The sequence below is a fragment of the Colius striatus genome, unplaced genomic scaffold (genome assembly GCF_028858725.1).
Source record: "Colius striatus isolate bColStr4 unplaced genomic scaffold, bColStr4.1.hap1 scaffold_114, whole genome shotgun sequence".
In the NCBI taxonomy this organism is placed as follows: domain Eukaryota; kingdom Metazoa; phylum Chordata; class Aves; order Coliiformes; family Coliidae; genus Colius; species Colius striatus.
The window spans coordinates 21,869-49,280 of record NW_026908406.1 but is presented as its reverse complement, the minus strand read 5'-3'; the positions used below and the strand labels follow the sequence as shown (position 1 = coordinate 49,280).

At 59.2% G+C, this 27,412-nt stretch overlaps 1 protein-coding gene across 1 annotated transcript in view; it reads left to right on the top strand.

The window, feature by feature from the left end:
• Positions 1 to 3,061: 3,061 nt before the first annotated feature.
• LOC133629065 (cyclin-dependent kinase 16-like) overlaps positions 3,062 to 27,412 on the top strand; it is a gene marked incomplete at its 5' end in the record, with an annotated part of 41,648 nt that continues 17,297 nt past the window's right edge. The window contains 10 exon segments of the mRNA XM_062019697.1: positions 3,062 to 3,114; positions 3,116 to 3,161; positions 4,377 to 4,433; positions 4,520 to 4,634; positions 7,460 to 7,534; positions 7,537 to 7,553; positions 9,628 to 9,690; positions 11,731 to 11,854; positions 19,821 to 19,941; positions 27,165 to 27,262. Coding sequence (XP_061875681.1) covers positions 3,062 to 3,114; positions 3,116 to 3,161; positions 4,377 to 4,433; positions 4,520 to 4,634; positions 7,460 to 7,534; positions 7,537 to 7,553; positions 9,628 to 9,690; positions 11,731 to 11,854; positions 19,821 to 19,941; positions 27,165 to 27,262 — 769 coding nt within the window.

Genomic DNA, 27,412 nt, shown 5'->3' with positions numbered 1-27,412 from the left:
TTTGGGGGAGTCTTGAGGGGATTGGGGGGGGCCTGGAGGGGTTTGGGGGGGGGCCTGGGAGGGGTTTGGGGGGTCCTGGAGGGGTTTAGGGGGGTCCTGCAGGGGTTTTGGGAGGTCCTGGAGGGGTTTGGGGGTGCCCTGAGGGGTCCTGGAGGGGTCTTGGGGGGTCCTGGAGGGGTTTGGGGGGGTCCTGGGGGGGGATTGAGGGGTCCTGAGGAGGTCTTGGGGGGGCCTGGGAGGGGTTTGGCGGGGTCCTGGAGGGGTTTGGGGGGCTTTGAGGGGGTCCTGGGGGGGATTAAGGGGGGCCTGGAGGGGTTTGGGGGGGGCCTGGGAGGGGTTTAGGGGGGTCCTGGGGGGGATTGGGGGGTCCTAGAGGGGTTTGGGGGGGGTCCTGGGGGGGATTGGGGGGTCCTGGAGGGGATTAAGGGGGTCCTGGAGGGGTTTGGGGGCTTTGGGGGGGGTCCTGGAGGGATTTGAGGGGTCCTGGGCGGGTCTTGGGGGGCCTCTGGAGGGGTTTGAGGGGGCTTGCGAGGGGTTTAGGGGGGTCCTGGAGGGGTTTGGGGGGGGCCTGGGGGGGTTTGAGAGGCTTTGGCGGGGTCCTGAGGGGGTCTTGGGGGGTCCTAGAGGGAATTGGGGGGGTCCTGGAGGGGTTTGGGGGGGTTTTGGGGGGGTCTTGGGGAGTTATGAGGGGTTTTGGGGGTGCCCTGGGGGGGATTGAGGGGGGCCTGGAGGGGTTTGGGGGGGGTTGAGGGGTCCTGGAGGGGTTATGGGGGGCTTTGGAGGGGTCCTGGGGGGGATTGAGGGGTCCTGAGGGGGTCTTGGGGGGTCCTGGAGGGGTTTGGGGGGGGGCCTGGAGGGGTTTGAGGGGGCCTGGAGGAGTTTAGGGGGGTTTTGGGGGGGTCTTGGGGGGTTATGGGGGGTTTTGGGGGTGCCCTGGGGGGGATTGAGGGGGGCCTGGGGGGGGGGTTGAGGGGTCCTGGGGGGGTCTTGGGGGGTCCTGGAGGGGTCTTGGGGGGTTCTGGAGGGGTCTTGGGATGTTTGGGGTGTTCTGGAGGGGTTTGGGGTCCCCAGGGGGGATTTTGGGGGGTCTTTGGGCGGTTTTGGGGGGATTTGGGGGGTCTTTGGGGTTATTTGGGGTTTCCAGGGGTGGTTTTGGGGGGTCTTTGGGGGGTTTTTGGGGGGATTTGGGGCGTCTTTGGGGGGTTTTGGGGGGTTTTGGGGGGTCTTTGGGGGGTTTTGGGGTCCACAGGGGTGGTTTTGGGTGTCTTTGGGGTTATTTGGGGTCCCCAGGGGGCGTTTTGGGGGGTCTTTGGGGGTTTTTGGGGTCCCCAGGGGGGATTTTGGGGGGTCTTTGGGGGGTTTTGGGGTCCCCAGGGGGGGTTTTGGGGGGGTCTTTGGGGGGTTTTTGGGGTCTCCAGGGGGGGTTTTGGGGGTCCCCAGGGGAGGTTTTGGGGGGTTTTGGGGGGGTCTTTGGGGGGTTTTGGGGGGTCTTTGGGGGGTTTTGGGGGTCTTTGGGGTTATTTGGGGTCCCCAGGGGGGATTTTGGGGGGTCTTTGGGGGGTTTTGGGGGTCTTTGGGGTTATTTGGGGTCCCCAGAGGGGATTTTGGGGGATCTTTGGGGGGTTTTGGGGTCCCCAGGGGGGATTTTGGGGTCTTTGGGCAGTTTTGGGGGGTTTTGGGGTGTCTTTGGGGTTATTTGGGGTCCCCAGGGGGGATTTTGGGGGGTCTTTGGTGGGTTTTGGGGTCTCCAGGGGAGGTTTTGGGGTCCCCAGGGGAGGTTTTGGGGGGTTTTGGGGGGTCTTTGGGGGTTATTTGGGGTCCCCAGGGGGTATTTTGGGCGGTCTTTGGGGGGTTTTGGGGTCCCCAGGGGGGATTTTGGGGGGGTCTTTGGGGGGTTTTGGGGGTCTCCAGGGGGGGTTTTGGGGTCCCCACGGGAGGTTTTGGGGGGTTTTGGGGGTTCTTTGGGGGGTCTTTGGGGAGTTTTGGGGTCCCCAGGGGGGATTTTGGGGTCCCCAGGGGAGGTTTTGGGGGGTCTTTGGGGGGTCTTTGGGGGGTTTTGGGGGGATTTGGGGGGTCTTTGGGGGGTTTTGGGGTCTCCAGGGGGGGTTTTGGGGTCCCCAGGGGAGGTTTTGGGGGGTTTTGGGGGGTCTTTGGGGGTTATTTGGGGTCCCCAGGGGGTATTTTGGGCGGTCTTTGGGGGGTTTTGGGGGTCCCCAGGGGGGATTTTGGGGGGTCTTTGGGGGGTTTTGGGGTCTCCAGGGGGGGTTTTTGGGGTCCCCAGGGGAGGTTTTTGGGGGGTTTTGGGGGTTCTTTGGGGGGTCTTTGGGGGGTTTTGGGGTCCCCAGGGGGGATTTTGGGGTCCCCAGGGGAGGTTTTGGGGGGTCTTTGGGGGGTCTTTGGGGGGTTTTGGGGGGATTTGGGGGTCTTTGGGGGGTTTTGGGGTCTCCAGGGGGGGTTTTGGGGTCCCCAGGGGAGGTTTTGGGGGGTTTTGGGGGGTCTTTGGGGGTTATTTGGGGTCCCCAGGGGGTATTTTGGGCGGTCTTTGGGGGGTTTTGGGGTCCCCAGGGGGGATTTTGGGGGGGTCTTTGGGGGGTTTTGGGGTCTCCAGGGGGGGTTTTGGGGTCCCCAGGGGAGGTTTTGGGGGGTTTTGGGGGTTCTTTGGGGGGTCTTTGGGGGTTTTGGGGTCCCCAGGGGTATTTTGGGCGGTCTTTGGGGGGTTTTGGGGGTCCCCAGGGGGGATTTTGGGGGGTCTTTGGGGGGTTTTGGGGTCTCCAGGGGGGGTTTTGGGGTCCCCAGGGGAGGTTTTGGGGGGTTTTGGGGGTTCTTTGGGGGGTCTTGGGTTGGCCGGGGTTTTGGGTCCCCAGGGGGGTTGGGTTTGGGGTCATGGGGGGTTTTGGGGGGTTGCCAGGGGGGTGGTTGTTGGGGGGGGTTTTGGGGGTCTTTGGGGGGTTTGGGGGGTTTTGGGGTCCCCAGGGGGGGTTTTGGGGTGTTTTGGGGTGTCTTTGGGGGGTTTTGGGGTCCCCAGGGGGGTTTTTGGGGTGACCCCCCGTGTCCCCCCCAGGACATCAACAAGCGCCTGTCGCTGCCTGCAGACCCCCGGCTGCCCGAGGGGGGGGGCGCTGCCGGGACCCCTCAGCCGCCGCCTGCGCCGAGTCTCCCTGGTGCGTCCCAGTATAGACCAGTATAGACCAGTATGGACCAGTATGGACCAGTATGGACCAGTACAGACCAGTATTGGCAATTACAGACCAGTATGGCCAGTACAGACCAGCATGAACAAGTACAGTCCAGTAAGGACCAGTACAGACCAGTATGGGCAATTACAGACCAGTACAGACCAGTAAGGACCAGTACAGACCAGTATGGGCAATTACAGACCAGTATGGCCCAGTACAGACCAGTATGGGCAATTACAGACCAGTACAGACCAGTATGGACCAATACAGACCAGTATGGACCAGTACAGACCAGTATGAACAAGTAGAGAGCAGTATAGACCAGTATGGACCAATACGGAGCAGTATTGGCAATTACAGACCAGTATGGCCCAGTACAGACCAGTATGGCCCAGTACAGACCAGTATGGGCAATTACAGACCAATACAGACCAGTAAGGACCAGTACAGACCAGTATGGGTAATTACAGACCAGCACAGACCAGTATTGGCAATTACAGACCAGTAAGGACCAGTACAGACCAGTATGAACAAGTAGAGAGCAGTATAGAACAGTGTGGTCCAGTACAGGCCAGTATGGACCAGTATGGCCCAGTACAGACCAGTACGGGCAATTACAGACCAGTACAGACCAGTAAGGACCAGTATGGCCCAGTATCGACCAGTATGGGCAATTACAGACCAGTATGCCCCAGTACAGACCAGCATGGCCCAGTACAGACCAGTATGGGCAATTACAGACCAGTACAGACCAGTAAGGACCAGTACAGACCAGTATTGGCAATTACAGAGCGGTATGGCCCAGTACAGACCAGTATGAACAAGTACAGTCCAGTATGGCCCAGTACAGACCAGTATGGCCCAGTACAGACCAGTATGAACAAGTACAGTCCAGTAAGGACCAGTATAGACCAGTATGGGCAATTACAGACCAGTATGGCCCAGTACAGACCAGTATGGGCAATTACACGCCAGTATAGCCCAGCACAGACCAGTATGGCCCAGTATAGACCAGTATGAACAAGTACAGTCCAGTGCAGACCAGTACAGACCAGTATGGCCCAGTATGGCCCAGTACAGACCAGTATGAACAAGTACAGTCCAGTAAGGACCAGTACAGACCAGTATGAACAAGTACAGTCCAGTGCAGACCAGTACAAACCAGTATGGCCCAGTGACCCCCTTTCCCCTTCCCCCCAGTCCGAAATCGGCTTCGGCAAACTGGAGACCTACGTCAAACTGGACAAACTGGGAGAGGTGAGTGGGAGGAGCCAGAACGCAGAGGGGGCGTGTCCCCGCGTGGCCCCGCCCCCAGGATGACGTCACGCCCCGCTGGCCAATAGGGGACGTACGCCACGGTGTACAAGGGGCGGAGCAAACTGACCGAGAACCTGGTGGCGCTGAAGGAGATTCGGCTGGAGCACGAGGAGGGGGCGCCCTGCACCGCCATCAGGGAGGGTGTGTGACGTCAGGGGGCGGGGCCGTGACGTCAGGGGGCGGGGCCGTGACGTCAGAGGGCGGGGCCGTGACGTCAGAGGCTGGGGAGTGACGTCAGAGGGTGGGGGAGAGGTGTTGGGGAGGGTGGGAGGTTGGGGGTGGGGTGGTGACGTCATGGGGTGGGGTGGTGACGTCATAAGGTGGGGCTGTGACGTCATAGAACGAGGGGGTGATGTCATGGGGCGGGTGAATGACGTCATGGGGTGAGGTGGTGACGTCATATGGTGGTCAGTGACGTCATAAGGCGGAGCTGTGACGTCATAGAGGGAGGCAGTGACGTCATAAGGTGAAACAGTGACACCAATGGGACGAGATGGTGACGTCATAGGGCGATCAGTGACGTCATAGGGCAGATGAGTGGCATCATGGGGCAAGGTGGTGACGTCATAGGATGGGCAGTGACGTCATAAGATGGAGCTGTGATGTCATAGAGTGGGCAGTGATGTCATAGGGCAGATGAGTGACATCATGGGTGAGGTGGCGACGTCATAGGACGGTCAGTGACGTCATAAGATGGAGCTGTGATGTCATAGAGTGAGGCAGTGACGTCATAGGGCAGATGAGTGGCATCATGGGTGAGGTGGCGACGTCATAGGACGGTCAGTGACGTCATAAGATGGAGCTGTGACGTCATAGAGGGATGCAGTGGCGTCATAGGGCAGATGAGTGGCATCATGGGGCAAGGTGGTGATGTCATAGGATGGACAATGACGTCATAAGATGGAGCTGTGATGTCATAGAGTGGGCAGTGATGTCATAGAGCAGATGAGTGACATCATGGGGCAAGGTGGTGATGTCATAGGATGGACAATGACGTCATAAGGTGGAGCTGTGATGTCATAGAGCGAGACAGTGACGTCATAAGGTGAAGAAGTGACGTCATGAGTTGAGTCGATGACGTCATAGGGTGATCTGTGACGTCGTAGGGTGATGAGTGACATCATGGGTGAGGTGGCGACGTCATAGGATGGCAGTGACGTCATAAGAAGGAGCTGTGACGTCACAGGGCGAGGCAGTGCATCATAAGGCAGCAGATGAGTGACATCATGGGACGAGGTGATGATGTCATAGGATGGACTGTGACGTCATAAGATGGAGCTGTGATGTCATAGAGTGGGGCAGTGACATCATAGGGCGGATGAGTGACATCATGGGGCGAGGTGATGACGTCATAGGACGGATAGTGAGGTCATAAGGCGGAGCTGTGACGTCATAGAGGGATGCAGTGACATCATAGGGCAGATGAGTGGCATCATGGGGCAAGGTGGTGATGTCATAGGATGGACAATGACATCATAAGATGGAGCTGTGATGTCATAGAGCAGATGAGTGACATCATGGGGCAAGGTGATGACGTCATAAGATGGCCAATGATGTCATAAGATGGAGCTGTGACGTCATAGAGGGAGGCAGTGACATCACAGGGTGAGGCAGTGATGTCATAAGGCGAAGGGGTGACGTCATGGGACGAGGTGGTGACGTCATAGGATGGACTGTGACATCATAAGTTGGAGCTGTGATGTCATAGAGGGACGCAGTGACGTCACAGGGTGAGACAGTGACTCGTAGGCAAAGCAATGACGTCACAGGGTGGGCTGGTGATGTCATGCAGTGGCCTGGGGGGGTCATGGAGTGGAGCAGTGACGTCATAGAGCGAGACAGTGACGTCATAGAGCGAGACAGTGACGTCGTAGCACGAAGCAATGACGTCACAGGGCGGGACAATGACGTCATAGGGCTGGCAGCGCCATCATAGGATGGGTGGTGACGTCATAGGACGGGCCAATGACGTCATGGGGCGTAGGCAGTGACGTCATAGAGCAGGGTGATGACGTCATAGGGCGGACAATGGTGACGTTGGGGGAGCAGTGATGTCATAGAGTGGACAGTGACATCACAGGGTGGGGTGGTGACGTCATGCGGTGCCTTAGGGGTGTCGTAGGGTGGGGCAGTGACGTCATGGGGTGGGAAGTGACATCATAGGGTGAGGTGGTGACGTCATAAGGAGGAACAATGGCATCACAGAGCAAGACAGTGACGTCATAGGGTGGAGCAGTGACGTCACAGGGCAGACAATGACGTCATAGGCTGGAGCAAGGACATCATAGGGTGGACAGTGATGTCATAACGTGGAGCAATGACGTCATAGAGTGAGATGGTGACATCAGTGACGTCATAGAGTGAACCAGTGATGTCATGGGACGGGCAGTGACGTCATAGGGGCGGATAGTGACGTCATAGGGTGGGGTGGTGACGTCATAGAGCGGGCCAGTGATGCCCTGGGGTGGGCAGTGACGTCATAGGCTGGGTGGTGACGTCACACAACGGCCCAGATGGGCCAGTGACGTCATAGAGTGGAACTGTGACGTCATAGGAGCCGTAATGACGTCATAGGGCGGGCAGTGACATCATAGAGTGAAGCAATGACGTCATAGGCTGGGACCTCGAGGCCCTGGGGTGGGACTGTGACATCACAGGCTGGGCTGTGACGTCACAGGGCAGCTTGATGACATCATGGGGCAGGGTGGTGACGTCACAGCAGTGGGTGGGGTCATCGTAGGGCCGATCGATGACGTCATCAAGGTCCTGTGACGTCACAGGTGGCGTGATGACGTCTGATGGGGGGGAATTTGGCCCTTTTTAGAGGGTTTTAGGGGGGAAAGGGGGGGTTTGGGGGGGGTTTTGGGGGGGTTTGGGGGTGTTTTGGGGGGTTTTGGGGGTGGGGCATGTTGGGAGGGGGTGTGGCCGCCCTGATGACGTCACGATGACGTCACGATGACGTCCAGTGTCGCTGCTGCGGGACCTGAAGCACGCCAACGTGGTGACGCTGCACGACATCGTCCACACCCCCCACTGCCTCACCTGGTCTTTGAGTACCTGGTAAAGGGGGGTCACCCCAAAACTCACCCAGGGACCCCAAAAGTCACCCCCAGCACCCCCAAACCTGCCCCTCCCCACCACCCACAGCCCCCATCCTGCCCCTCCCCCACCCCAAACTGCCCCAGACACCCCCAAAACTGCCCCTTCCCACACTGAAAGGACCCAAAACCCACCCCAAACGTGTCCCAGACACCCCAAATCCACCCCCAGCACCCCCAAACCTGCCCCTCCCCCACCCACACCCCCCACACCTGCCCCTCCCCCACCCCAAACTGCCCTAGACACCCCCAAAACTGCCCCTTCCCATATTAAAGGACCCCAAATCTGCCCCAAACCATCCCAAAACTACCCCAGACACCCCAAAAGTCACCCCCAGCACCCCCAAACCTGCCCCTCCCCCACCCACACCCCCATCCTGCCCCTCCCCCACCCCAAACTGCCCCAGACACCCCCAAAACTGCCCCTTCCCACACTAAAAGGACCCCAAAACTGCCCCAGACACCCCTAAATCCACCCCCAGCACCCCCAAACCTGCCCCTCCCCCACCCACACCCCCCATCCTGCCCCTCCCCCACCCCAAACTGCCCCAGACACCCCCAAAACTGCCCCTTCCCACACTAAAGGCACGAAAACCACCCCAAAAGTGTCACAGACACCCCAAAACTCACCCCCCAGCACCCCCAAACCTGCCCCTCCCCCACCCACACCCCTCATCCTGCCCCTCCCCCACCCCAAACTGCCCCAGACACCCCAAAAACTGCCCCTTCCCACACTAAAAGGACCCAAAATAGCACCAAACGATCCCAAAACTACCCCAGACACCCCCAAATCCACCCCCCAGTACCCCCAAACCTGCCCCTCCCCCACCCACAGCCCCCATCCTGCCCCTCCCCCACCCCAAACTGCCCCAGACACCCCCAAAACTGCCCCTTCCCACACTAAAAGGACCCAAAATAGCACCAAACGATCCCAAAACTACCCCAGACACCCCCAAATCCACCCCCCAGCACCCCCAAACCTGCCCCTCCCCCACCCACAGCCCCCATCCTGCCCCTCCCCCACCCCAAACTGCCCCAGACACCCCCAAAACTGCCCCTTCCCACACGAAAAGGACCCCAAAACTATTCAAGACACCCCAAAAGTCACCCCCAGCACCCCCAAACCTGCCCCTCCCCCACCCACAGCCCCCATCCTGCCCCTCCCCCACCCCAAACTGCCCCAGACACCCCCAAAACTGCCCCTTCCCACACTAAAAGGCACCAAAACCACCCCAAAAGTGTCACAGACACCCCAAAACTCACCCCCCAGCACCCCCAAACCTGCCCCTCCCCCACCCACAGCCCCCATCCTGCCCCTCCCCCACCCCAAACTGCCCCAGACACCCCCAAAACTGCCCCTTCCCACACTAAAAGGACCCAACAGCCACCTCAAAACTGCCCCAGACACCCCAAAACTCACCCCCCAGCACCCCCCAAACCTGCCCCTCCCCCACCCACAGCCCCCATCCTGCCCCTCCCCCACCCCAAACTGCCCCAGACACCCCCAAAACTGCCCCTTCCCACACTGAAAGGACCCAAAACCACCCCAAAAGTGTCACAGACACCCCAAATCCACCCCCCAGCACCCCCAAACCTGCCCCTCCCCCACCCACACCCCCCATCCTGCCCCTCCCCCACCCCAAATAGTCCCAGACACCCCCAAAACTGCCCCTTCCCACACTAAAAGGACCCAAAATAGCACCAAACGATCCCAAAACTACCCCAGACACCCCCAAATCCACCCCCCAGCACCCCCAAACCTGCCCCTCCCCCACCCACAGCCCCCATCCTGCCCCTCCCGCACCCCAAACTGCCCCAGACACCCCCAAAACTGCCCCTTCCCACACTGAAAGGACCCCAAAACTGCCCCAGACACCCCAAAAGTCACCCCCAGCACCCCCAAACCTGCCCCTCCCCCACCCACACCCCCCATCCTGCCCCTCCCCCACCCCAAACTGCCCCAGACACCCCCAAAACTGCCCCTTCCCACACTAAAAGGCCCCCAAACCCCCTCCCCAACCCCCCTGTCCCCCCAGGATCGGGACCTGAAGCAGTACCTGGACGACTGTGGCAACGTCATCAGCATGCACAACGTCAGGGTGGGAACTGGGAGCACTGGGGGGGGCACTGGGACCGACTGGGAGGGACTGGGAGGGCACTGGGAGGGACTGGGAGGGAGTTTGAAGGGACTGGGAGGGAGTTTGAGGGGACTGGGTGGGACTGGGAGGGGACTGGGATGGACTGGGAGGGAGTTTGAGGGGTCTAGGAAGGCACTGGGAGGGACTGGGATGGACTGGGAGGGAGTTTGAAGGGACTGGGAGGGACTGGGAGGGAGTTTGAAGGGACTGGGTGGGACTGGGAGGGGACTGGCATGGACTGGGAAGGCACTGGGAGGGACTGGGAGGGAGTTTGAGGGGACTGGGTGGGACTGGGAGGGGACTGGGATGGACTGGGAGGGAGTTTGAGGGGGTCTAGGAAGGCACTGGGAGGGACTGGGATTGACTGGGAGGGATTTTGAAGGGACTGGGAGGGACTGGGAGGGAGTTTGAAGGGACTGGGAGGGCACTGGGAGGGACTGGGAGGGAGTTTGAGGGGACTGGGTGGGAGTGGGAGGGGTTTTGGGGTCTCAGGGAGGATTTTGGGGTGCCTGGGGTGGGTTTTGGGGGGTCTCAGGGAGGTTTTGGGGTCTCAGGGAGGGTTTTGGGGTGCCTGGGAGGGGTTTTGGGGTCCCAGGGTGGATTTTGGGGTGCCTGGGGTGGGTTTTGGGGTCCCAGGGAGGATTTTGGGGTGCCAAGGAGAGGTTTTGGGGTCTCAGGGAGCATTTTGGGGTGCATGAGAGGGGTTTTGGGGTCTCAGGGTTGGTTTTAGGGTGCCTGGGAGGGATTTTGGGGTCTCAGGGAGGGTTTTGGGGTGCCTGGGATGGGTTTTGGGGTCTCAGGGAGGGTTTTGGGGTGCCTGGAGTGGGTTTTGCGGTCTCAGGGAGCATTTTGGGGTGCCAAGGAGGGGTTTTGGCGTCCCAGGGAGCATTTTGGGGTGTCAGGGTTGAATTTTGGGGTGCCTGGGAGAGGTTTTGGGGTCCCAGGGAGCATTTTGGGGTGCCTGGGACGGGTTTTGGGGTTCCTGGGAGGGGTTTTATGGTCCCAGCGTGGATTTTGGGGCCCCTGGGATGGGTTTTGGGGTCCCAGGGTGGATTTTGGGGTGCCTGGGATAGGTTTTGGGGTCCCAGGGAGCATTTTGGGTTGTCTGAGGTGGGTTTTGTGGTCTCAGGGAGCATTTTGGGTTGTCTGAGGTGGGTTTTGGGGTGGTTTTGGGGTGCCTGGGGTGGGTTTTGGGGTCCCAGGGAGCATTTTGGGGTGCATGAGAGGGGTTTTGGGGTCCCAGGGGGCATTTTGGGGTGCCTGGGGTGGGTTTTGGGGTCCCAGGGGGGATTTTGGGGTGCCTGGGAGTGGTTTTGGGGTCTCAGGGTGGGTTTTGGGCTCTCAGAGAGGGTTTTGGGGTGCCTGGGAGTGGTTTTGGGGTCCCAGGGTGCATTTTGGGTTGTCAGAGGGAGTTTTGGGGTGCCTGGGATGGGATTTTGAGGTCCCAGGGAGCATTTTGGGGTGCCTGGGGTGGGTTTTGGGCTCTCAGGGAGCATTTTGGGGTGCCTGGGATGGGTTTTGGGGTCCCAGCGTGGATTTTGGCGCACCTGGGATGGGTTTTGGGGTTTTAGGGAGGGTTTTGGGGTGCCTGGGGTGGGTTTTGGGGTCTCAGGGGGAGCTTTGGGGTCCCAGGGTGGATTTTGGGGTGCCTGGGAGGGGTTTTGGGGTCTCAGGGAGGGATCTTGGGGCACCTGGGAGGGGTTTTGGGGTGTCTGGGAGGGGTTTTGGGGTGCCTGGGCGTGGTTAGGGGTCTCAAGATGGATTTTGGGGTGTCAGGGGGGAGTTTTGGGGGTACCTCGAAGAGTTTTGGGGTTGCCTGGAGACCTTTTGGGGTGCTTTTAGGTCGCTTTTGGGTTACCAAGGGCTATTTTGGGGTGTCTCAGGGGGGTCTTTTGGGCCACCTCAGAGGGAGTTTTGGGGTGTTGTGGGGGTTGTGCGGTGTCAGGTGTGTTTTTGGGGTGCCCTGGGGAGCTGAGGGGGTATTTTTTGGGGGGGGGGCAGCTCTTTTTGTTCCAGTTGCTTCGGGGTTTGGCTTTTTGTCACCGTCACAAAGTTCTGCACCGAGACCTCAAACCCCAGAACCTGCTGCTCAGCCGCCGGGGGGACCTCAAGCTGGCGGATTTCGGTCTGGGGGATCCCCCCTCACCCCCAAAATACCCCAAAACACCCCCAAATATCCCCAAACTGCTCCAAAATACAGTAAAATGCCCCCAAAATACCCCAAAATGCCCCCAAAATACCCCAAAATGCAGCAAAACTACCCCAAATACCCCAAAACTACTCCAAAATACCCCAAGACATCCCCAAACCACAGCAAAATGACCCCAAAATACCCAAAAACACAGTAAAATGCCCCCAAAATACCCCAAAACACAGTAAAATGCCTCAAAATGCCCCAAAATGCCCCCAAAATACCCCAAAATGCCTCAAAACTACCCAAAATCACAGTAAAATGCCCCCAAAAGACCCCAAAATACTCCAAAACACAGCAAAATACCCCAAAACACAGACCCCAAAAGACCACAAAACACAGTAAAATGCCCCAAAATACCCCCAAATAACACCAAAACACCCCAAAATACCCCAAAAATACCCTAAAACGACCCCAAAATGACCCTAAAATACCCCAAAATGCAGCAAAATGCCCCAAAATACCCCCAAACTACCAAAAAACACAGTAAAATGCCTCAAAACTACCCAAAAATACCCCAAAACTACCCCAAAATAGCTCAAAACACCCCCAAAACAACCCCCAGAATACCCCAAACCACACCAAAATACCCCCAAATATCCCCAAACTACCCCAAAACACTGGAAAACTCCCCCAAATGCCTCAAGATACCCCAAAATACCCCCAAACCACACAAAAAAGCCCCAAAATACCCCAAAACTACTACAAAACACAGTAAAATGTCCCAAACTACCCCAAAACTACCCCAAAACACAGTAAAATGTCCCAAACTACCCCAAAACTACAACAAAACACAGTAAAATGTCCACAAAATACCCCAAAATACCCCCAAATCACACCAAAACACCCCAAAATGCCCCCAAAATACCTAAAAACACAGTAAAATGCCCCCAAAATACCCCAAAACACAGCAAAATGCCTCAAAATGCCTCCAAAATACCCCAAAACTAGCCCAAAACACAGTTAAATAGCCCAAAATACCCCCAAATGACCCCAAAATACCCCAAAACACAGCAAAATGCCCCAAAATACCCCCAAACAACCCCAAAATACCCCCAAAATACCCCAAAACACAGCAAAATACCCCAAAATATCCCCAAAATGCCCCCAAAATACCCCCAAATGCAGCAAAACTACCCCAAAATACCCCCAAAATACCCCCAAAACAACCCCAAATACCCCAAAACTACCCCAAAATACCCCAAGACACCCCCAAACCACAGCAAAAGGGCCCAAAATACCCCAAAACTGCCCCAAAACACAGTAAAATGCTCTAAAACTACCCCAAAATACCCCAAGACACCCCCAAACCACAGCAAAAGGGCCCAAAATACCCCAAAACTGCCCCAAAACACAGTAAAATGCTCTAAAACTACCCCAAAATACCCCCAAATACCCCCAAATCACACCTAAACACCCCAAAACACCCCCAAATATCCTCAAACTACCCCAAAATACAGTAAAATGCCTCCAAATCACACCAAAACACCCCAAAATGCCCCAAAACTACCCAAGAACAAGGTAAAATGCACCCAAAATACCCTCAAATCACACCAAAACACCCCAAAATGCTCCAAAACTACCTCAAAACACAGTAAAATGCCCCAAAATGCCCCCAAAATACCCCAAAACACAGTAAAATGCCTCAAAATGCCCCGAAAATACCCCCAAAATACCCCAAAACACAGTAAAATGCCCCAAAAATACCCCAAAATACCACAAGACACTTCCAAACCACAGCAAAATGCCCCCAAATACCCCAAAACTACCCCAAAACACAGCAAAATACCCCCAGACTACCCCCAAAGAGCCCAAAACTACCCCAAAATAGCTCAAAACACCCCCAAAACAACCCCCAGAACACCCCAAACCACACCAAAATACCCCCAAATACACCCAAACTACCCCAAAACACAGTAAAATGCCCCCAAAATACCCCCAAATCACCCCAAATCACCCCAAAACTACCCCAAAACACAGCAAAATGCCTCAAAATACCCCCAAAATACCCCAAAACACAGTTAAATACCCCAAAATACACCAAAACGACCCCAAAATACCCCCAAACTACCCCAAAACACAGCAAAATGCCCCCAAATACCCCCAAACTACCCCAAAATAGCTCAAAACACCTCCAAAACAACCTCCAGAGCACCCCAAACCACACCAAAACACCCTCAAATACCCCCAAACTACCCCAAAACACAGTTAAATACCCCAAAATACACCAAAACGACCCCAAAATACCCCCAAAATACCCCAAAACACAGTTAAATAGCCCAAAATACCCCCAAATGACCCCAAAATACCCCCAAATTACCCCAAAATAGCTCAAAACACCCCCAAAACAACCCCCAGAGCACCCTAAACCACACCAAAAACACCCCCAAATACCCCCAAACTACCCCAAAAACACAGTTAAATACCCCAAAATACACCAAAACGACCCCAAAATACCCCCAAAATACCCACAAAACACAGTTAAATAGCCCAAAATACCCAAAACGACCCCAAAATACCCCAAAACACAGCAAAATGCCTCAAAATACCACCAAAATACCCCAAAACACAGTTAAATACCCCAAAAATACACCAAAACGACCCCAAAATACCCCCAAACTACCCCAAAACACAGCAAAATGCCCCCAAATACCCCCAAACTACCCCAAAATAGCTCAAAACACCTCCAAAACAACCCCCAGAGCACCCCAAACCACACCAAAACACCCTCAAATACCCCCAAACTACCCCAAAACACAGTAAAATGCCCCAAAATACCCCCAAAACACACTCAAATCACACCAAAAACACCCCAAAATGCCCAAAACTACCCCAAAATAGCTCAAAACACCTCCAAAACAACCCCAGAACACCCCAAAACACCCCCAAATATCCCCAAACTACACCAAAATACAGTAAAATGCCCCCAAAATACCACAAAACTACCCAAAAACACAGTAAAATGTCCCAAAATGCCCCCAAAATACCCCCAAATCACACCTAAACACCCCAAAATGCCCCCAAAATACCCCAAAATGCCCCCAAAATACCTAAAAACACAGTAAAATGCCCCAAAATACCCCAAAACACAGTAAAATGCCTCAAAATGCCCCAAAATGCTCCTAAAATACCCCAAAACATAGTAAACTGCCTCAAAATGCCCACAAAATACCCCCAAACTACCCCAAAACACAGTTAAATAGCCCAAACTACCCCCAAATGACCCCAAAATACCCCAAACTACCCCAAAATACCCCCAAATCACAGCAAAACACCCCAAAACTACCCAAAAACACAGTAAAATACCCCCAAACTACCCCAAAACACAGTAAAATGTCCCAAAATACCCCAAAACAACCCCGAAATCACACCAAAACACACCAAAATACCCCAAAACTACCCAAAAACACAGTAAAATGCCCTAAAATGCCCCCAGAATACCCCAAAATACCCTCAGATCACACCAAAACACCCCAAATGCCCCAAAACTACCCCAAAACACAGTAAAATGCCCCCAAAATACCCCCAAATGACACCAAAACACCCCAAAATACCCCCAAACTACTCCAAAACACAGTAAAATGTCCCAAAATACCCCAAAACTACCCAAAAACACAGTAAAATGTCCCCAAAACTACCCCAAAATAGCTCAAAACACCCCCAAAACAACCCCCAGAACACCCCAAACCACCCTCAAATACCCCCAAACCACCCAAAACACAGTTAAATACCACAAAATACCCCAAAATGTCCTCAAAATACCCCCCAAAAACCCCAAAACACAGTAAAATGCCTCAAAATGCCCCCAAAATAGTCCCAAACTACCCCAAAACACAGCAAAATGTCCCAAAATACACGCAAACTACAAAAAACGGAGTAAAATGCCCCCAAAATACCCCCAAACCACCCTAAAACACCCTCTAATACCCCCAAACTACCCCAAAACACAGTTAAATACCTCAAAATACCCCAAAACGACCCCAAAATACCTCAAAACACAGTAAAATGCCCCCAAACTGCCCCAAACCACAGCAAAATGCCCCAAAATGCCCCAAAAATACCCCCAAACTACCCCAAAACACAGCAAAATGTCCCAAAATACCCCAAAACTACCCCAAAACACAGTAAAATGCCCCCAAAATACCCCCAAAACACAGCAAAATGCCCCAAAACTACCCCAAAACTACCCCAAAATAGCTCAAAACACCCCCAAAACAACCCCCAGAACACCCCAAACCACACCAAAACACCCCCAAATACACCCAAACTACCCCAAAACACAGTAAAATGCCCCCAAAATACCCCCAAATCACACCTAAAAACCCCAAAATGCCCCAAAACTACCCAAAACCACAGTAAAATGTCCCAAAATGCCCCCAAAATACCCCAAAATACCCTCAAATCACACCAAAACACCCCCAAATACCCCAAAACTACCCCAAAATACCCCAAGACACCCCCAAACCACAGCAAAATGACCCCAAAATACCCTCAAATCACACCAAAACACCCCAAAATGCCCCGAAACCACCCAAAAATGCAGTAAAATGCCCCCAAAATACCCAAAAACACAGTAAAATGCCCCCAAATACCCCAAAACTACCCCAAAATACCCCAAAATAGCTCAAAACACCCCCAAAACAACCCCCAGAACACCCCAAAACACCTCCAAATGCCCCCAAACTACCCCAAAACACAGTAAAATGCCCTCAAAATACCCCAAAATACCCCCAAATCACACCTAAACACCCCAAAATGCCCCAAAAATACCCCCAAACTACCCCAAACCACAGCAAAATGCCCCCAAATACCCCAAAACACAGCAAAATACCCCCAGACTACCCCCAAAGAGCCCAAAACTACCCCAAAATAGCTCAAAACACCCCCAAAACAACCCCCAGAACACCCCAAACCACACCAAAACACCCTCAAATACCCCCAAACTACCCCAAAACACAGTAAAATGCCCCCAAAATACCCCAAAATACCCCCAAAACACCCCAAAACTACCCCAAAATGCCCCAAATCCCCCCCCCAGGGACCCCAATTCCCCCCCAAACCCCCATTTACCCCCTTTAGCCCCCCAATTCCCCCTCATTTACCCCCCCAGCCCCCATTTACCCCCCTTAGAACCCCCAATTCCCCCCTCAGGGACCCCAATTCCCCCCCCAGACCCCTCCTTTCCCCCCCCAAACCCCCATTTACCCCCCCTAAGCCCCCCAATTCCCCCCCCAAACCCCCATTTACCCCCCTTAGAACCCCCAATTCCCCTCCAGGGACCCCAATTCCCCCCCATTTACCCCCCCAAACCCCCATTTACCCCCCCAACCCCCCATATACCCCCTTTAGCCCCCCAATTCCCCCCCAGGGACCCCAATTCCCCCCCATTTACCCCCCCAAGCCCCCATTTACCCCCCTTTAGCCCCCCAATTCCCTCTCCAGCGACCCCAATTCCCCCCCAAACCCCCATTTACCCCCCTTAGGACCCCCAATTCCCCCCCAGGGACCCCAATTCCACCCCAAACCCCCATTTACCCCCCCAAACCCCCCAATTCCCCCCCATTTACCCCCCCAAGCCCCCATTTACCCCCCTTAGGACCCCCAATTCCCTCTCCAGCGACCCCAATTCCCCCCCAAACCCCCATTTACCCCCCTTAGAACCCCCAATTCCCCCCCAGGGACCCCAATTCCCCCCCATTTACCCCCCCAAACCCCCCAATTCCCCCCCATTTACCCCCCCAAACCCCCATTTACCCCCCTTAGAACCCCCAATTCCCCCCCATTTACCCCCCCAAACCCCCATTTACCCCCCTTAGGACCCCCAATTCCCCCCCAGGGACCCCAATTCCCCCCCAAACCCCCATTTACCCCCCTTAGAACCCCCAATTCCCCCCCAGGGACCCCAATTCCCCCCCATTTACCCCCCCAAACCCCCATTTACCCCCCTTAGAACCCCCAATTCCCCCCCAGGGACCCCAATTCCCCCCCATTTACCCCCCCAAACCCCCATTTACCCCCCTTAGAACCCCCAATTTCCCCCCCCATGGACCCCAATTCCACCCCAAACCCCCATTTACCCCCCTAAACCCCCCAAATCCCCCCCATTTACCCCCCCAAGCCCCCATTTACCCCCCTTAGGACCCCCAATTCCCCCCCAGGGACCCCAATTCCCCCCCAAACCCCCATTTACCCCCCTTAGAACCCCCAATTCCCCCCCAGGGACCCCAATTCCCCCCCATTTACCCCCCAAACCCCCATTTACCCCCCCAAACCCCCATATACCCCCCAAGCCCCCATTTACCCCCCCTAAACCCCCCAATTCCCCCCCCAAACCCCCATTTACCCCCCTTAGAACCCCCAATTCCCCCCCAGGGACCCCAATTCCCCCCCATTTACCCCCCCAAACCCCCATTTACCCCCCCAACCCCCCCAATTCCCCCCATTTACCCCCCCAAACCCCCATTTACCCCCCTTAGGACCCCCAATTCCCCCCCCAGGGACCCCAATTCCCCCCCCAGACCCCTCCTTTCCCCCCCAAGCCCCCATTTACCCCCCCTAAACCCCCCAATTCCCCCCCCAAACCCCCATTTACCCCCCTTAGGACCCCCAATTCCCCCCCAGGGACCCCAATTCCCCCCCATTTACCCCCCAAACCCCCATTTACCCCCCCAACCCCCCATATACCCCCTTTAGCCCCCCAATTCCGTCCCCAGGGACCCCAATTCCCCCCCATTTACCCCCCCTAAGCCCCCCAATTCCTCCCCCAAGCCCCCATTTACCCCCCTTAGAACCCCCAATTCCCCCCCAGGGACCTCAATTCCCCCCCATTTACCCCCCCAAACCCCCATTTACCCCCCCTAAGCCCCCCAATTCCCCCCCCAAACCCCCATTTACCCCCCTTAGAACCCCCAATTTCCCCCCCCAGGGACCCCAATTCCACCCCAAACCCCCATTTACCCCCCTAAACCCCCCAAATCCCCCCCATTTACCCCCCCAAGCCCCCATTTACCCCCCTTAGGACCCCCAATTCCCCCCCAGGAACCCCAATTCCCCCCCCAGACCCCTCCTTTCCCCCCCAAGCCCCCATTTACCCCCCCTAAACCCCCCAATTCCCCCCCCAAACCCCCATTTACCCCCCTTAGGACCCCCAATTCCCCCCCAGGGACCCCAATTCCCCCCCATTTACCCCCCAAACCCCCATTTACCCCCCCCAACCCCCCCAATTCCCCCCATTTACCCCCCCAAACCCCCATTTACCCCCCTTTAGCCCCCCAATTCTCCCCCCAGGGACCCCAATTCCCCCCCAAGCCCCCATATACCCCCCTTAGAACCCCCAATTCCCCCCCAGGGACCCCAATTCCCCCCCATTTACCCCCCAAACCCCCATTTACCCCCCCAAACCCCCCAATTCCCCCTCATTTATCCCCCCAATCCCCCATATACCCCCTTTAGCCCCCCAATTCCCCCCCCAGGGACCCCAATTCCCCCCCCAGACCCCTCCTTTCCCCCCCAAGCCCCCATTTACCCCCCCTAAACCCCCCAATTCCCCCCCCAAACCCCCATTTACCCCCCTTAGAACCCCCAATTCCCCCCCAGGGACCCCAATTCCCCCCCATTTACCTCCCCAAACCCCCATTTACCCCCCCTAAGCCCCCCAATTCCTCCCCCAAACCCCCATTTACCCCCCTTAGGACCCCCAATTCCCCCCCAGGGACCCCAATTCCCCCCCATTTACCCCCCCAAACCCCCATTTACCCCCCTTAGGACCCCCAATTCCCCCCCAGGGACCCCAATTCCCCCCCATTTACCCCCCCAACCCCCCCATATACCCCCTAAACCCCCCAATTCCCTCCCTAAACCCCCCCAAACCCCCCCCATTAACCCCTCCCCTGTCCCCCAGGTCTGGCCAGGGCCAAATCCATCCCCACCAAGACATTCTCCAACGAGGTTGTGACCTTGTGGTACCGACCCCCTGACATCCTGCTGGGCTCCACTGAGTACTCCACACAGATTGACATGTGGTGAGGCTTTGCACCAGCCTCTTGCACGAGGCTCTTGCACAAGGGGGCTGGGAGGGGGTCATATGGGGCTGGGGGGGTCATTTGGGGGTCTGGGGGGGTCATTTGGGGGGTGTGGGGGGGTCACAGAGGGGCTGGGCTGGTGCTCAGGGGGGCTCCCAGGCTCCTGGAGGGGTCTCTTGCACGAGGGTCTTGCACAAGGGTCTTGCACAAGGGGGCTGGGGGGGTCACATGGGGGCTGGGGGGGTCATTTGGGGGTCTGGGGGGTCATTTGGGGGGTCTGGGGGGGTCACATGGGGGTCTGGGGGGGTCATTTGGGGGTCTGGGGGGGTTATTTGGGGGGTCTGGGGGGGTCACAGAGGGGCTGGGCTGGTGCTCAGGGGGTCTCCCAGGCTCCTGGAGGGGTCTCTTGCACGAGGGTCTTGCACAAGGGGGCTGGGGGGGTCACAGGGGGTCTGGGGGGGTCATTTGGGGCTGGGGGGGTTATTTGGGGGGTCTGGGGGGGTTATTTGGGGGTCTGGGGGGGTCCTTTAGGGTCTGGGGGGGTCATTTGGGGCCTGGGGGGGTCATTTGGGGTCTGGGGGGGTCATTTGGTGATCTGGGGGGGTCATTTGGGGGTCTGGGGGGGTCATTTGGGGCTGGGGGGTTATTTGGGGGGTCTGGGGGGGTTATTTGGGGGTCTGGGGGGGTCATTTGGGGTCTGGGGGGTCATTTGGGGGTCTGGGGGGGTCACATGGGGTCTGGGGGGGTCATTTGGGGGTTCTGGGGGGGTCATTTGGGCTCTGGGGGGGTCATTTGGGGGTCTGGGGGGTCATTTTGGGGGTCTGGGGGGGTCATTTGGGGTCTGGGGGGGTCATTTAGGGTCTGGGGGGGTCATTTGGGGGTCTGGGGGTGTCATTTGGGGGTTCTGGGGGGGTCATTTGGGGTCTGGGGGGGTCATTTAGGGGCTGGGGGGGTCATTTGGGGGGTCTGGGGGGGTCATTTGGGGTCTGGGGGGGTCATTTAGGGGCTGGGGGGGTCATTTGGGGGGTCTGGGGGGGTCATTTGGGGGTCTGGGGGGGTCATTTTGGGCTGGGGGGGTCATTTTGGGGGTCTGGGGGTGTCATTTGGGGCTGGGGGTGTCATTTGGGGTCTGGGGGGGTCACATGGGGGGTCTGGGGGGGTCATTTGGGGTCTGGGGGGGTCATTTGGGGCTGGGGGGGTCATTTGGGGGTCTGGGGGGGTCATTTGGGGTCTGGGGGGGTCATTTTGGGGGTCTGGGGGGGTCATTTTGGGGTCTGGGGGGGTCATTTGGGGTTGGGGGGGTCATTTGGGGGTTCTGGGGGGGTCATTTGGGGTCTGGGGGGGTCATTTAGGGGCTGGGGGGGTCATTTGGGGGGTCTGGGGGGGTCATTTGGGGTCTGGGGGGGTCATTTAGGGGCTGGGGGGGTCATTTGGGGGGTCTGGGGGGGTCATTTGGGGTCTGGGGGGGTCATTTAGGGTCTGGGGGGGTCATTTGGGGGTCTGGGGGTGTCATTTGGGGGTTCTGGGGGGGTCATTTGGGGTCTGGGGGGGTCATTTAGGGGCTGGGGGGGTCATTTGGGGGGTCTGGGGGGGTCATTTGGGGTCTGGGGGGGTCATTTAGGGGCTGGGGGGGTCATTTGGGGGGTCTGGGGGGGGTCATTTGGGGGTCTGGGGGGGTCATTTTGGGCTGGGGGGGTCATTTTGGGGGTCTGGGGGTGTCATTTGGGGCTGGGGGGGTCATTTGGGGTCTGGGGGGGTCACATGGGGGGTCTGGGGGGGTCATTTGGGGTCTGGGGGGGTCATTTAAGGGGTCTGGGGGTGTCATTTGGGGCTGGGGGGGTCATTTGGGGGTCTGGGGGGGTCACATGGGGTCTGGGGGGGTCATTTGGGGGTCTGGGGGGTTATTTTGGGGGTCTGGGGGGGTCATTTTGGGGGTCTGGGGGGGTCATTTGGGGGGTCTGGGGGGGTTATTTGGGGGTCTGGGGGGGTCATTGGGGGTCTGGGGGGGTTATTTGGGGTCTGGGGGGGTCACATGGGGGGTCTGGGGGGGTCATTTGGGGTCTGGGGGGGTTATTTGGGGGGTCTGGGGGGGTCATTTGGGGCTGAGGAGTCATTTGGGGTCTGGGGGGGTCATTTGTGGGTTCTGGGGGGGTCATTTAGGGGGTCTGGGGGGGTCATTTGGGGGGTCTGGGGGGGTTATTTGGGGGGTCTGGGGGGGTCATTTGGGGCTGGGGGGGTTATTTGGGGGCCTGGGGGTGTCATTTGGGGGGTCTGGGGGGGTCATTTGGGGTCTGGGGGGGTCATTTGGGGGGTCTGGGGGGGTCATTTAGGGGCTGGGGGGGTCATTTGGGGTCTGGGGGGGTCATTTAGGGGCTGGGGGGTCATTTGGGGGGTCTGGGGGGGTCATTTGGGGGGTCTGGGGGGGTCATTTGGGGACTGGGGGGTCATTTGGGGTCTGGGGGGGTCATTTTGGGGGTCTGGGGGGGTCATTTGGGGCTGGGGGGGTCATTTGGGGGTCTTGGGGGGGTCATTTGGGGGTCTGGGGGGGTCATTTTGGGGGTCTGGGGGGGTGATATGGGGCTGGGGGGGTCACATGTGGGCTCTGGGGGGGTCATTTGGGGTCTGGGGGGGTCACATGGGGGGTCTGGGGGGGTTATTTGGGGGTCTGGGGGGGTCATTTGGGGGGTCTGGGGGGGTCACATGGGGGTCTGGGGGGTTATTTGGGGGTCTGGGGGGGTCATTTTGGGGGTCTGGGGGGGTCATTTGGGGGTCTGGGGAGGTCACATGGGGGTCTGGGGGGGTCATTTGGGGCTGGGGGGGTTATTTGGGGGGTCTGGGGGGGTTATTTGGGGGTCTGGGGGGGTCCTTTAGGGTCTGGGGGGGTCATTTGGGGCCTGGGGGGGTCATTTGGGGTCTGGGGGGTCATTTGGGGGTCTGGGGGGGTCATTTTGGGGCTGGGGGGGTCATTTGGGGGTCTGGGGGGGTCATTTGGGGTCTGGGGGGGTCATTTGGGGGTCTGGGGGGGTCATTTTGGGGCTGGGGGGGTCATTTGGTGGTCTGGGGGGTCATTTTGGGGGTCTGGGGGGGTCATTTGGGGTCTGGGGGGGTCATTTGGGGGGCTGGGGGGTCATTTGGGGGTTATTTGGGGTCTGGGGGGGTCATTTTGGGGGTCTGGGGGGGTCATTTGGGGCTGGGGGGGTCATTTGGGGGGCTGGGGGGGTCATTTGGGGCTGGGGGCTTTATTTGGGGGGTCTGGGGGGGTTATTTGGGGGTCTGGGGGGGGTCACATGGGGGTCTGGGGGGGTCATTTGGGGGTCTGGGGGGGTAATTTGGGGGCTGGGGGGGTTATTTGGGGTGTGGGGGGGTCACATGGGGTCTGGGGGGGTCATTTGGGGGGTCTGGGGGGATCATTTGGGGGGTCTGGGGGGGTTATTTTGGGGTCTGGGGGGTCATTTGGGGGTCTGGGGGGATCATTTGGGGGGTCTGGGGGGGTTATTTTGGGGTCTGGGGGGTCATTTGGGGGTCTGGGGGGGTCATTTGGGGTCACAGAGGGTCTGGGGGGGTCATTTGGGCTCTGGGGGGGTCATTTGGGGTCTGGGGGGTCATTTAGGGGCTGGGGGGGTCATTTGGGGGGTCTGGGGGGGTCATATGGGGCTGGGGGGGTCATTTGGGGGTCTGGGGGGGTCATTTGGGGTCACAGAGGGTCTGGGGGGGTCATTTGGGCTCTGGGGGGGTCATTTGGGGTCTGGGGGGGTCATTTGGTGTCTGGGGGGGTCATTTGGGGGGTCTGGGGGGTCACATGGGGGTCTGGGGGGTCATTTGGGGCTGGGGGGGTCATTTTGGGGGTCTGGGGGGGTGATATGGGGCTGGGGGGTTCATTTGGGGGTCTGGGGGGGTCATTTGGGGTCTGGGGGGGTCATTTGGGGGGTCTGGGGGGGTCATTTGGGGGGGCTGGGGGGTCATTTGGGGGGCCTGGGGGGGTCATTTGGGGGGGCTGGGGGTGTCATTTGGGGGGTCTGGGGGGGTCATTTGGGGGTCTGGGGGGGTCACATGGGGTCTGGGGGGGTCATTTAGGGGCTGGGGGGGTCATTTGGGGGGTCTGGGGGGGTCATTTGGGGTCACAGAGGGTCTGGGGGGGTCATTTGGGCTCTGGGGGGGTCATTTGGGGGTCTGGGGGGGTCATTTGGGGGTCTGGGGGGGTTATTTGGGTTCTGGGGGGGGTCATTTGGGGGTCTGGGGGGGTCACAGAGGGTCTGGGGGGGTCATTTGGGCTCTGGGGGGGTCATTTGGGGTCTGGGGGGGTCATTTGGTGATCTGGGGGGGTCATTTGGGGGTCTGGGGGGGTCATTTTGGGTCTGGGGGGGTCATTTGGGGCTGGGGGGGTCACATGGGGTCTGGGGGGGTCACATGGGGGTCTGGGGGGGTCATTTGGGGGTGGGGGGGTCATTTGGGGTCTGGGGGGGTCATTTTGGGGTCTCCCCGGGTTTTGGGGTGCCCCAGAGCCGGTGGGAGGGGTCTCCCCGGGTTTTGGGGTGCCCCAGAGCTCAGGGAGGGGTCTCCCCGGGTTTTGGGGTGCCCCAGAGCCGGTGGGAGGGTGTCCCCGGGTTTTGGGGTGTCCCAGAGCTTGGGGAGGGGTCTCCCCGGGTTTTGGGGTGTTCCAGAGCTGAGGGAGGGTGTCCCCGGGTTTTGGGGTGCCCCAGAGCTGAGGGAGGGGTCTCCCCGGGTTTTGGGGTGCCCCAGAGCTGAGGGAGGGGTCTCCCCGGGTTTTGGGGTGCCCCAGAGCCGGTGGGAGGGCCTCCCTGGGTTTTGGGGTGCCCCAGAGCCGGTGGGAGGGTGTCTCCGGGTTTTGGGGTGCTCCAGAGCCGGTGGGAGGGGTCTCCCCGGGTTTTGGGGTGCCCCAGAGCCGGTGGGAGGGGCCTCCTCAAGTTTTTGGGGTGCCCCAGAGCTTGGGGAGGGTCTCCCCGGGTTTTGGGGTGCCCCAGAGCTTAGGGAGGGGTCTCCCCGGGTTTTGGGGTGCCCCAGAGCCGGTGGGAGGGCTCTGGCTGGATTTTGGGGTGCCCCAGAGCCGGTGGGAGGGGTCTCCCCGGGTTTTGGGGTGCCCCAGAGCCGGTGGGAGGGGTCTCCCCGGGTTTTGGGGTGCCCCAGAGCCGGTGGGAGGGTGTCCCCGGGTTTTGGGGTGCCCCAGAGCTGAGGGAGGGGTCTCCCCGGGTTTTGGGGTGCCCCAGAGCTGAGGGAGGGTGTCCCCGGGTTTTGGGGTGTCCCAGAGCTAGGGGAGGGGTCTCCCCGGGTTTTGGGGTGCCCCAGAGCCGGTGGGAGGGGTCTCCCCGGGTTTTGGGGTGTCCCAGAGCTTAGGGAGGGGTCTCCCCGGGTTTTGGGGTGCCCCAGAGCCGGTGGGAGGGTCTCCCCGGGTTTTGGGGTGCCCCAGAGCCTTTGGGAGGGGTCTCCCCGGGTTTTGGGGTGCCCCAGAGCTGAGGGAGGGTCTCCCCGGGTTTTGGGGTGCCCCAGAGCCGGTGGGAGGGGTCTCCCCGGGTTTTGGGGTGCCCCAGAGCTGAGGGAGGGGTCTCCCCGGGTTTTGGGGTGCCCCAGAGCCGGTGGGAGGGGTCTCCCCGGGTTTTGGGGTGCCCCAGAGCTAGGGGAGGGTCTCCCCGGGTTTTGGGGTGTCCCAGAGCCGGTGGGAGGGGTCTCCCCGGGTTTTGGGGTGCCCCAGAGCTAGGGGAGGGGTCTCATCGGGTTTTGGGGTGTCCCAGAGCCATTGGGAGGGTGTCCCCGGGTTTTGGGGTGCCCCAGAGCTTGGGGAGGGTCTCCCCGGGTTTTGGGGCGCCCCAGAGCCGGTGGGAGGGGTCTCCCCGGGTTTTGGGGTGCCCCAGAGCTCAGGGAGGGGTCTCCCCGGGTTTTGGGGTGCCCCAGAGCTAGGGGAGGGGTGTCCCCGGGTTTTGGGGTGCCCCAGAGCCGGTGGGAGGGTGTCCCCGGGTTTTGGGGTGCCCCAGAGCCGGTGGGAGGGGTCTCCCCGGGTTTTGGGGTGCCCCAGAGCCGGTGGGAGGGGTCTCCCCGGGTTTTGGGGTGTCCCAGAGCTTGGGGAGGGGTCTCCCCAGGTTTTGGGGTGCCCCAGAGCCGGTGGGAGGGGTCTCTCCGGATTTGGGGGGTCTCCCCGGATTTGGGGGTGTCCCAGAGCCAGTGGAGGGCTCTGCCTGGATTTGGGGGTGTCTCAGATTGTAGGGGGTCTCCCCGAATTTGGGGGTGTCCCAGAGCTGGGGGAGGGCTCTGCCTGGATTTGGGGGTGTCCCAGAGCCGGGGAGGGGTCTGTTCCTATTTGGGGGTGTCCCAGAGCCAGGGGAGGGCTCTGGCTGGATTTTGGGGTGCCCCCAGAGCCGGTGGGAGGGCTCTGGCTGGGTTTTGGGGTGCCCCAGAGCCGGTGGGAGGGCTCTGGCTGGGTTTTGGGGTGTCCCAGAGCCGGTGGGAGGGCTCTGGCTGGATTTTGGGGTGCCCCAGAGCCGGTGAGAGGGCCTCCCCGGGTTTTGGGGTGTCCCAGAGCCGGTGGGAGGGCTCTGGCTGGATTTTGGGGTGCCCCAGAGCCGGTGAGAGGGCCTCCCCGGGTTTTGGGGTGTCCCAGAGCTGGTGGGAGGGCTCTGGCTGGATTTTGGGGTGTCCCAGAGCCGGTGGGAGGGGTCTCCCCGGGTTTTGGGGTGTCCCAGAGCCGGTGGGAGGGCTCTGGCTGGGTTTTGGGGTGCCCCAGAGCCGGTGGGAGGGGTCTCCCGGGGTTTTGGGGTGTCCCAGAGCCGGTGGGAGGGCTCTGCCTGGATTTGGGGGTGTCCCAGAGCCGGTGGGAGGGCTCTGGCTGGGTTTTGGGGTGTCCCAGAGCCGGTGGGAGGGGTCTCCCCGGGTTTTGGGGTGCCCCAGAGCCGGTGGGAGGGGTCTCCCCGGGTTTTGGGGTGCCCCAGAGCCGATGGGAGGGGTCTCCCCGGGTTTTGGGGTGCCCCAGAGCCGGTGGGAGGGGTCTCCCCGGGTTTTGGGGTGCCCCAGAGCCGGTGGGAGGGGTCTCCCCGGGTTTTGGGGTGCCCCAGAGCCGGTGGGAGGGGTCTCCCCGGGTTTTGGGGTGCCCCAGAGCCGGTGGGAGGGGTCTCCCCGGGTTTTGGGGTGCCCCAGAGCCGGTGGGAGGGGTCTCCCCGGGTTTTGGGGTGCCCCAGAGCTTGGGGAGGGCCTCCCTGGGTTTTGGGGTGCCGCAGGGGGGTCGGCTGCATCTTCTCGGAGATGGTGACGGGGCGGCCGCTGTTCCCGGGCTCCACGGTGCAGGAGCAGCTGCATTTCATCTTCCGCCTCCTGGGTACCGTTTGGGGGGGATTTGGGGGGGATTTGGGGGGGGCTGGGGGTAATTGGGGGGGTTGGGGGCGATTTGGGAGGGATTTGGGGCGATTTGGAGGCGATTTGGGGGGGATTTGGGGGCGATTTGGGAGGATTTGGGGGGGTTTGGGGA